Raw genomic sequence first — 10,962 nt, forward strand, 5'->3', positions numbered from 1 at the left:
ATAAAAACATGCACATAGACCAACGGAACAGAACAGAGAGCCCAGAAATAAACCCAAATCTCTATGGACAATGAATATTTGACAAATGGGGCAGCAACATAAAATGGACTAATAATTGCCTCTTCAACAAATGGTGTTGGGAGAACTTGACAGCTATGTGCAAAAAAAAAAAAAAAAAAAAAGAAACTCGAGCACCAACTTACACCATACACCAAAATAAATTCAAGGTGGATAAAAAAAAAGACTTAAATATAAGCCATGACATCATTAAAATCCTAGAGGAGAACATTGGCAAGAAAATCTCATATATTTCACGCAGCAACTTTTTTACTGATATGTCCCCCAGAGCAAGGGACATAAAGGAAAGAATAAACAAGTGGGATCTCATCAAAATTGAAAACTTTTGCACAGCTAAAGAAAACAGTATTAAAATAAAAAGAGATCCAACTGTATGGGAAAACATATTTGCCAATGATACCTCAGACAAGGGTTTAATCTCCAAAATATATAAAGAACTTACATGATTCCACTCTAAGAAGACAAGCAACCTAATTAAAAAGTGGGCAAAGGTTGAAGAGACATTTCTCCAAGGAGGACATACAGAAGATCCAGGGACACATGAAGAGATGCTCAATATTGTTAGCTATCAGAGAGATGCAAATTGAAACCACAATGAGATACAACTTTACACCAGTCAGAATGGCCATCATAAACAAAGCAACAAACAACAAGTGTTGGGGAGGTTGTGGAGAAGAGGCGACCCTAATTTATTGTTGGTAGGATTGCAGACTGGTACAACCACTGTGGAAAACAGTATGAAATTTTCTAAAAAAAAAAAAAAAACTAAAAATGGACCTGCTTTTGACCCAGCAATTCCACTACTGGGATTATATCCTAAGAACCCTAAAACACCTATCCAAAAGAACCTATGCACCCAAATGTTCATAGCAGCACAATTTACAATAGCCAAGAGCTGGAAGCAACCTAGGTGCCCATCAGTAAATGAATGGATCAAAAAATTGTAGTACATATACACAATGGAATTCTATGCAGCAGAGAGACAGAAGGAGCTCCTACCCTTTGCAACAGCATGGATGAAACTGGAAAGTATTATGCTGAGTGAAATAAGCCAGGTGTTGAAAGACAAATACCATATGATCTCACCTTTAAGAGGAAGCTAAACAATGAAAAAAACAAGCAAGCAAAATAAAACAAAGACACTGAAATAGAGAATGGGGGACAGTGACCAGAGGGGAGAGGGGAGGGAATTTCCAGGGAAAAAGGGAAAGGATTTACAGGAACTAGTATAAAGAACACATGGACAACAATAAAGGGGGGTGGAAATGAGAGGGGGGTGAGGAGCACTGGGGAGAGGGGTAGGCTGGGATGGGAGTAAAAACCAGAAAACTATACTTGAATAATAATTAAATAATTTCATAAAATAATAAATAAATAAATAAATAAATAAATAAATAAAAATCTGATGGTACTACAAAGCTTTGGAAGCAAAGTTAAAAGACAAAGAAACCATAAAAATACTATACAGTAGTATGAAGTTGATTCTCATGGGGTATAGATTAAGAACAAACTGAACTGAGAAGCAAAAAGAGACAAACTCATGGATGGAAAGCAGATGGCAGCTAGTTGTAAGGAGTTTGGGGCTGGAGGGATTGAGCAAAATTTAGGAAAAAGGACTCATGGACGTGGACAGTAGTGTGGTGATTGCTGGGGGAAGGAGGTATAAGAGGACTATAAATGCTAATGGAAAAAATACAGTAATGTTTAAATAAAAGACAATTATGGAACTGATTTACCTGCAAACCAGTCACACCAAGAAATTAATGAATGGGATTCACTGAGAACCAAGTCTCTCACTATCAGAGAAGGAAGTCACAGATAAGAAAAGAGACAAGTTGGGGTGAACTAGATGAGAGCACCAATGATCAACCTTTGGTCTCTCACGTCACACATAAATAATTACTAAAATTCTGCAGGATATTTTTGCTAATGTGATAAAAATAGTTATAATTTCTATTTATTTATCCTGGATGGCTATTGTGTTGGCTGCTGTCATTTTTTATTTGACAATTTAAGAGAAAGAGGTTTGTCCTCTGATTAAAGAGTCAGGTATTACTTGTTTAAAAACTCTGTGGCACACTGTTTGAAAATTGTGGATGAGAGTCAGAAACATCAGTTTACAGTAGTGTTTAGCTTCATATAGATATGATGGACAGGTAGAGCATAACTCTATATTACAAATGTACACAAAGTACATAAATGTATAGCAAAACTCCAGTATCAACAAGCATAAGTGGGATTTAAATATTGGCTTTTAAATGCCAGTGTTTAACAGAAGAAAGTAGATTCTTCATAGAACTGTGATGGTAGAAAGAGTGGCCAGAGAGGAAACCAAAGCAGGGAGGAGAAGAGATCCATGTCTCACCCACTGTCTCAGCAGTCCTTGAAATTCTATGTATCTTTTCCATTGTCTGGGAAAGAAAGTCTTTGAAACTGTGCTTTCTCCTGGAGTCCTGAAAGGCCCCAAAGGGCACGTAGTTCCTAAAAAAAGGCCATATATACCCTGGGGTAATCACTCCTCAGTTGGACAAAGCTACCACCACCTTTACATGTCAATCAATATGTAATCCCTCTCACCCCTCTGCCTGCCAACTATGTAAATCTTCAGAATGAAGGACATGCATGCTTGCCACCCAATGTCATCTTTGGCCACTCCTACCCTTGTCTCCTTTACTGTCTCTTTTTTACTGTCACTGTGAACCTATGCCTTTCAGCCCCCCAGCCAAACCCACCCTTTAGGTAGTCTCATTGTCTTCCCTGAGAACAGACCAATAAACCCTGCTTACATGTTAATTGACTCATTGATCTTTAATTCTTCATTGCATTGATAGCAAGAACTGAGTTTCTGGGAGTTTGTCACATAACAGCAATAGTTGATTTTGTGTTAGAAGTAGGGAAAGTACAAGACAAGTATTTACGTAGCACTGTGTAGTAACAGAAAGTGAAGGAGTGCTAAAAAAGAGCAGTGAAGTAATGAAGCTCTGTCAATGGGACAGAAACAGAAGAGCTACGAATGATGAAAGTGGAACAATCTGAGCCAAAATGAAACCTAATATTGGTTATTTTCTATAATAAAAAATAAATACATGAGAACACTAAGAAATGAGTAAGCAAATAAATAATTGAGGAAAAGAGACAAATCTTGCTGATACAACGTGATGAAAAAACATTTCACTTTAGTCTCTGAGAACTGTAATCCCAGTCACATCATGAGGAAATATTAGAAAATCACAAATGAAGAACATTCTGTGAAATTCCTGACTAGTACTTTCAACACAGCCAAGGTCAACAAAAATAGGGAAAGATGGAGAGCTTGTGACTGAGGAGAAGAGATGAAGGAAACACAGTTACTAAATGCAAGCAGAGGGTAGGATATTAGAAAGAACCTAATAAAATCTGCAGTTTAGAACATCATACTGTGTCAGTCTTGGTTTCTTAGCAGTACAAATATATCCTGTGGGGAATATTAAGCAAGAATTGTATCCATTTATATGGCTGCTATTAAAAAATCACTGCAAAATTTACTTATTCACAGTCTGGATTCCATAAATTCAAAATCATTTTCCCTGGGCAAAAATTAGTTTGTTGCGAGAGTCATGCATCTTCTGGTGTGGCTGCTGGTTTTCCATGGTTCATGGTGACAACTCCATTGTCTCTACTTCCAAGGTCACATAGCACACTCCTCTTTCATCTTTTTCTGTGGTCACATCTTTCTGACTTCCTCTTAGGTTTACCTGGGAGGTCCGCCAAAATGATCCCAGATTAAATCCCAACTTTAATCACATTCACACAGTCCTTTCAGGACATAGAAGGTAATTCTGGAAGGTTCCAGGAATGAGGATGATCCTTTTTCAGGCTATTACTCAGATTGTCATAGGTTTGCACTGAATGTGCACTATCTTAATTTTTTCTGTCACTCTAAAATAATCCTAAAATTAAATGATTATTTTAAATAGTAATTAAAAGTGGTTCCAAGAGGGGAGATATCACCATAAGATAGAGGTGAATATTTGTTATGTTACTCAGCCCCCAAAACACCAGCATGAGAATATTAGCTTATCCAAGTAAAATCTTACAAATAGTGAGCCATTTAAGCCTCTCATCCTATTGAGACAGCAAATTAGACAAAGGCACATATTTGTGTGGGTAGGTTTTGCGTAGTATAGAGCTCCATAAGAATCTTTATGAAAAGTATAAATTTTAAATGCTGAACTAGCATAATGAATGTGCCATACGTTTATTATTGATAGATACTGCCACGTTTATATTTTATGTAGATATTTTGAATCATTTTAGTTAGTCACATTTCATATGTATAAAGTATTTTCAAATATACTCAGATACTGAACCCTTAAATAAATCTCATATTCAATGCCTTTTTCTGATATTAGTTGCCACTTCATGAGATATCTTTCTAAGTAAAACTATACAATTGTTGCAGATGATTCTTTTGCTTCTGTGATGCAAGAAATCTTTCTGTCCAAACATTGGGGTGCACACAGTGAGTGGGAATGCACAGGAAAGTAGAAAATGAGCTGTGCTTCTGCAAATGCACTACACATCTGTCCAGAAAGTATATGTTATGGATGATATACTTCAGTCACCAATAGTTGAAAAATTCAACATACTGATACAGCTGGACTCAAAGCTTAACACTTTTATTCATTTAACAAATAGTTATTGAAAACTTGAGTATGAATTGACACTCGTTTATGAACTGTGGATCATGTTTAAATAAAAGAGATAAAGCCAATGCTTTCATAGAGTCTAAGTTCTAGCTGGGGAAGAGAGATAATAAAGTGAACAAGCAAACATTCAATAGGTGAGGACTCATGAGGACCATGAAGAACAAGCGAGAGTGCCATGGCCCAGTGTCTCATTAGGTTGGAGTATCATCCTTCACACAAAAACCTTGCAGATTTGACTTTTTGTCAGGGCACATACTTAGGTTTCAGATTCAAACCCTGGTTAGGTTTTTTCTTTCTATTACCTTCTTCTCTCTCTAATATGAATAAAAACAAATCCTCTGGTGAGAATTCTTTGTATCATTTTTTACTCTTATTTTTTTATGGTTGTCTCAATTTTTCACCTTTGCCCTCCTCCACGCAACCCATCACCCACTTCTCACACTACTGTCCATGTCCTTGGGTCATTCATACATGTTCTTTGTCTAGTCTCTTCCTTTTCTTTCCACCATTATTCCCCTCCCTGCCTCTGGTCACTTGCAGTCTGATCCATGTTTTCTTGCCTGTGGTTCATGAACAGAATGGGTGAGAAGATTCTTAAAGGAATACCTCAGATTGAAAGGATATTCTTCATGGAAATAAACAATGACCATTTTAAGCCTGGGCTGGTGTAGCTCAGTGGGGTGAGCACGGGCCTGTGAACCAGACGATCGCAGTTCAATTTTTAGTCAGGGCACATGCCTGGGCTGCAGGCCAGTTCCCACCATAGGACCCATGAGAGGCAACCATACATTGATATTTCTCTCCTTCTCTCCTTCCCTTCCCCTCTAAAGATAAATAAATAAAATATTAAAAAATAAAACAAAAAACAATGACCATTTTACAAAGGTGGTCAAGAAAGAAACCTATGATAGAGTAACCTTTAAGCACCAACCTTAATGCAGTAAGAAACATTCCATATATGGAAGAGGAAGTATAAATGCCTTGAGGAAGAAATATGTTTGACATTGTCAGATAAAAAAATAGGAAGAAAATCAGTGTGAATGAAGTAGGGTAAAAGAATGGAGAAGTAATATTAAGAATAGTATGGGTAAAAAAGAAGCCAAAGAACTTGTATGTATGACCCATAGACATGAACTATGATGAGGGAATGATGATGGGAAGGAGCATACAGTATGTAGGGCAATAAAGAGGGGAAAAATGGGATGGGGTAATAGCATAATCAATAAAATATGTTTTAAAAATAATTTTTAAAAGATTGTTTAAATCACAAAAGTAGACATAAAATGTTAGCATTAACAATTCAAAGCATTTCCAGAAAGAAAATGTACATTATTGGTTTGTATTTCAAGACATAGGTACCCTCCTGGGAATCATACCTGCACTTTGTTCATGGTCTTCTTTCTGGTTGTAGTTTATGTGTATTTGCATTGATGTGGTAGAAAAAAATACATGTTGAATGAGTGAATAAAAAATATCCTTAATAAGGTTTTTGAGAAGTGAACCTGAAGACATCTTAGCCTTTCCTATTCAGGAACATTTCTGGACATAATGTGTCTCATTTTTAGGACAGGAGATTTTGGAATGGGCAAGGAGACTACATTGGGACCTTAACTTTACTGTGGCCTTAAGGAGATTAGGTTACTGTGCATTGCACAATGTTCAAATCATAATCCTAGACACAGTTTTGCCTCTAAGACAACCTTCACAAGTGCACTCTTAACCTCCTTGTTCCTCAGGCTGTAGACCAGAGGATTCAGCATGGGGATGACCATAGTATAGAACACAGATGCAATTTTGTTTGTGTCCATGGAATGGCTGGACCTTGGCTGTAAGTACATGAAGATAATAGCTCCATAGAAGATGGAGACTGCAGTGAAGTGGGAGGCACATGTGGTCAGAGCCTTCTGACATCCCAAAGATGAGTGCATGTTTAGGATGGAGATAAATATGAATATATAGGAAATCAAGATAAACAAAAGGGTAAAAAAGATGTTGAAGCTTGCTACACAAATAAGAATGAGCTCGCTAACATGTCTATCAGAGCAAGAGAGAACCATAACTGCTGGAATATCACAGAAAAAGTGATGGACCACATTAGACTCACAGAAAGAAAGGCTGAAGGTGTCCCCAATAATGATGGAGGCATTCAGGAAGCCATAGACATAGGAACCTACAGCCAGACACAGACACACACCTGTTGTCATGGTGGTGGTGTAATTCAGGGGTTTGCACACTGCCGCATAGCGGTCATAGGCCATTGAGACCAAGAGGTAATTTTCCACAGTGGCGAAGGCTCCAAACAAGAACATCTGAGCAGCACATGCATTGTAGGAGATCACCTTGTGTCCTGGAAGAAATCCAGCCATGACTGTAGGAGTGACAGCTGAAGAGTAACACAAATCCACCAGAGACAGGTTACTGAGGAAAAAGTACATGGGAGTGTGCAGACGAGAGTCCAAGAGAATCAACGCCATAATTCCCAAATTCCCAATCAGTGTGATGAGGTAGATGACAGTGAACATGATAAACAGGGGCACCTGCAGCTCTGGGTCATTGGTTAGTCCAAGGAGGATGAACTCCGTCACTTCTGTACTGTTCTCCATCAATGAGGACAATCACAAAATGCTAGGTGGCTAGGAGAACGATGAAAAAGTGACAAAGACACTTAAATTGAGTAGTGTACATGCAACAACATGTATTATTTTGTTATAGCAACAACTTGTATTTCAAGATTCTCCAGATAAAATATGGGCTTCATAACCAAACAAAGTGCATTAATTATGTATGTTTACATGTTGTTGAATCTGAAGGATCTTTGTGGAAAATTGCCCTAATTTTCAAGTTCATTAATTTGTAAATTGAGATATAGAAAATTAAATAAGTGGATGAATGGCTTATCCAGAGTGAATATACCTGTCAATCAGCTTTTTCAAAGCCTAGTGAGAGCATATAATTGCATGTTACTCACCTGTCAGAAACAACTTGAGACATTTTTAAAGTATGTACATTATGTCCTCTTAAGAATATTATGTCTATTTTGTTATTACATTCATTTAAATAAGGATGGACAAAAGGCCAAGTGTTTTATTATATCCAAACACGTATTCATTGACAAGCCATGTGCTGGATCCAAGTCAACCCTTGAATGCACAAGGTTCCTGAGTGGTTCCTAAGTCTGATGGTCTTAATTGCATTTAAATCAAATTGAATTCTTCAGTGTACAGATACTCCTCATCTCCCTTGTTTAAATTCAGTGCTTGGGGTTCATAGTGTCATGACTGAGAGATTTATATAGTAGGAACGTACACAACCAACAGATGCAATTCTGAAGAGAAGGCAAAGAATCTGGTATAGGGCTTGGACTCTGGGCTGAGGTGTGTATTAGCTTAAGTATTTGCTACCTAGGAATCATTAATCCTAACCTATCTTACCTGAACCTTATACACTCACCTGCAAAATTAAGACTGTAATAAGCCCTACTTTATTTACAGAGTTATTGAGAGAATTAAAAAGTTAGTATACTAGAAAAATAATAATACTCTGGGTTTGGCACAGTCTGATATGTCCTAGCTATATTTCTCTTAGGATGGTATGATTGTCTTTATGCTCAGTTTAGGAAAAATGGGTGGTGACCTGCAGGTCTTCAAGTCTGCAAGAGATTAAAGTATTAAAGCTTTCCTCAGTTTGTCTTTTTTCACATCCTGGTGGCACAAAGGTTTTCTGTGTCTCCAGTTTCTCCAGTTCCTTGCTCCACTAATAGTACTGACTTCTTTAGCAATTCTATGTGAGCCATTATTTTCCTTAATTTTTCCTTGAAATTCATGTTTTAGCATGAAGTAGCTCTTTTCTTAGACTCATTCTTTTTCTTTTTAGCAGAACCACAGGGTTGAAAGTTTCTAATTTTTTGGCTGCCTTTGGCCTCCAGGTTTTCTTTGGTAGTGAGATTCATGTCTAAATTTTTTGTATAAATATGTTCTTGAGTGAAAACAGTGTTTTCAGTCTCCTAATATGAATTTGAGGTCTTTAGAAAAACACCCATCATGCACTAGTCATTATTCTCCACCATTGTCCTAATTCTTTCATATCTTCATTGTCCAAGCCTACCTCTAAAGTCATTAGGTTTGTCAAACTCTGACAAACATAACCTCTTTTAAAATATATTCTGTTCTGCAAACAATAATAAAAACTATAGGTATATTTAATTATAATTAGGTATGTGTACACATATGTATGTAAATAAACAAAAAATTAAATTATTTCTCACAATAATGTTGTAAGGTAGGTCATACTATAATTCCCTTTTGACCATTATGTCAACTGAGGAGTCAAGAGGGTATATAAAGCTCTATAAGTGCACAGCTACTATGAGGGAAATTCATGAGTCATGATTTAAATTCATCTGTGACCAAATCAAAAGCCTATACTCTTAGCCACCTCGCCATCAACATTTGTACATATGTTCATAATATGGTAATAAAGATGAGGTTATGGGGAAAAGAATACAATGGATCATGCTGATTCAATTACAAAACTGTGGTTTAAAGAAAGGTTTTCCACTCTCTTGTGCTTTTATTAAACATCCAGTGAAAGTACAACAGGTAGCAAAGAAGGGGAATTAAGACTCACTCAATAAGAGGGTTACCTTTTGCTTTGGCTAATCTTTTTTAGCAAAGCAACATAATGATGTTCCATAAGTATCACTAACTCCTCACTGAAGTTTTGACATTTAAATGCTACTCTCAATTCATGGTTTTAGAAAACAATGTTCAAACATCTGGTTGCATGCTCAAATATCTCATAGTAGGCACAGCTGCTCCATGGATTTTACATAAATTACAGTTCTCACTAAAAATGTGTATGAAATGTAGAGGCTTACCTTGCTCCTGCAGTGGGAGGGACAGTCAATCCTGAATAGTGCTCCTGAAATCTGAAATCTAGACATGGAACAATACATATAAATATATACTCTCGGTGATGTTCTCTATCAGGTAGTGGTGAAAAGATTCCAAGATCTCTAAGACAAGTAAGGATGGAGGAAAACCCCAACGTGAGGTCAGAAAACTGAGTACAAGTCTTGAATGCACCATTAATTCTTACTGAGCTTTGGAGAAGTCCCTTGTCTTCTTCTTAATTCTAAAATAAAGAATAACATTACCTCTCTTATATTGTTTACAGTATTGCTTGTAAATAGCAAATTAAGAAAGCTCTTTAAAACAAAGAGGGGTTATCATTTAAAAATCAATCAATACAATATTCATGTTGAGATGTTTTCCCTGGCTGCCATTGCAGGATTACAGCAAATCCTCAGATCAGAGGTGGAGGGAAGGCCCACATACACTAACAATGATTAGCATTCAGATAAGTAAATGATAACCAAGGCACTTTAGCACACAGGCTGGTCCCTTTAAAACGATCTCATGTTGAGTCATGTTGAAATTCCAGAGGCTAACTCATGGGAATCAAAAGGAGCCATAGAGACATGTGGTTCTTTGGGGATGTCTCCCATGGAGACTTCTATAAAACTCTCATCCCAAGTTCTAAAAAAGGAAGCAATTGAATTACCTGTAGGAACTGAGCTGGATATGATGAGAGTGCACATGTTTTCATATTACTTGTTAGTGTTCATTTTTTCTATTTTCCAGTTACAGTATAATTTACAAACAACAATAATATCTATAGTGTTTAGTGTATAAATCTTCAAGTTTGGTGAAATGTGTATGGTCATGTAATCATTAGCAAAATCATCATATAGAAGAGTTCCATGATCAAACAAACACTCTGAAATTCCCTTAGTGATCAACTCCTTCTTCCACACACTGCCCAGCCACTAACTTTGTGCCCAAAAATTTTGCCTTTCCAAGAATGCCCTATAGGTACAACCGTAGTCTACACAGCTCTTCTGTCTGGCCTTTTTCACTTAGCATGGTGTTTGTGTTTTGATCAGGGAATCCTTTGTTCAATTATATGTGTTCCAGTATTGAAGTTGGAACTTCAAAGAGAGAAGCCAAGGAGACATCTCACATCACCATTCCTCTGATGTCACCTCCCAGATTTTTCCACTTTAAAAGAACATGAGCCATACTGGGTTCCAAGATTAGCCTGCTCCATTATGCCTTAATCTTACCTAATTAAATCAGCAAAAGTCTTATATCCAAACAAGGTTACATTTTGAAGTACTGAGGATCAGGACTCCAAC

At 37.0% G+C, this 10,962-nt stretch overlaps 1 protein-coding gene across 1 annotated transcript; it reads right to left on the bottom strand.

The window, feature by feature from the left end:
- Positions 1 to 6,430: 6,430 nt before the first annotated feature.
- On the bottom strand, positions 6,431 to 7,369 carry LOC128626520 (olfactory receptor 5B3-like). Its single transcript, XM_053659183.1, has one exon. The coding sequence runs from the start codon at positions 7,367 to 7,369 to the stop codon at positions 6,431 to 6,433; it is 939 nt and encodes a 312-aa protein (XP_053515158.1).
- Positions 7,370 to 10,962: the final 3,593 nt, after the last annotated feature.

The sequence above is a fragment of the Artibeus jamaicensis genome, unplaced genomic scaffold (assembly GCF_021234435.1).
Source record: "Artibeus jamaicensis isolate MK-2021 breed Jamaican fruit bat unplaced genomic scaffold, CSHL_Jam_final scaffold_614, whole genome shotgun sequence".
NCBI classification, from domain to species: Eukaryota; Metazoa; Chordata; class Mammalia; order Chiroptera; family Phyllostomidae; genus Artibeus; species Artibeus jamaicensis.

Bases quoted from the DNA above. Each gene is read 5' to 3' on its own strand.
- LOC128626520 (XM_053659183.1), bottom strand. From the start codon at position 7,369: ATGGAGAACAGTACAGAAGTGACGGAGTTCATCCTCCTTGGACTAACC.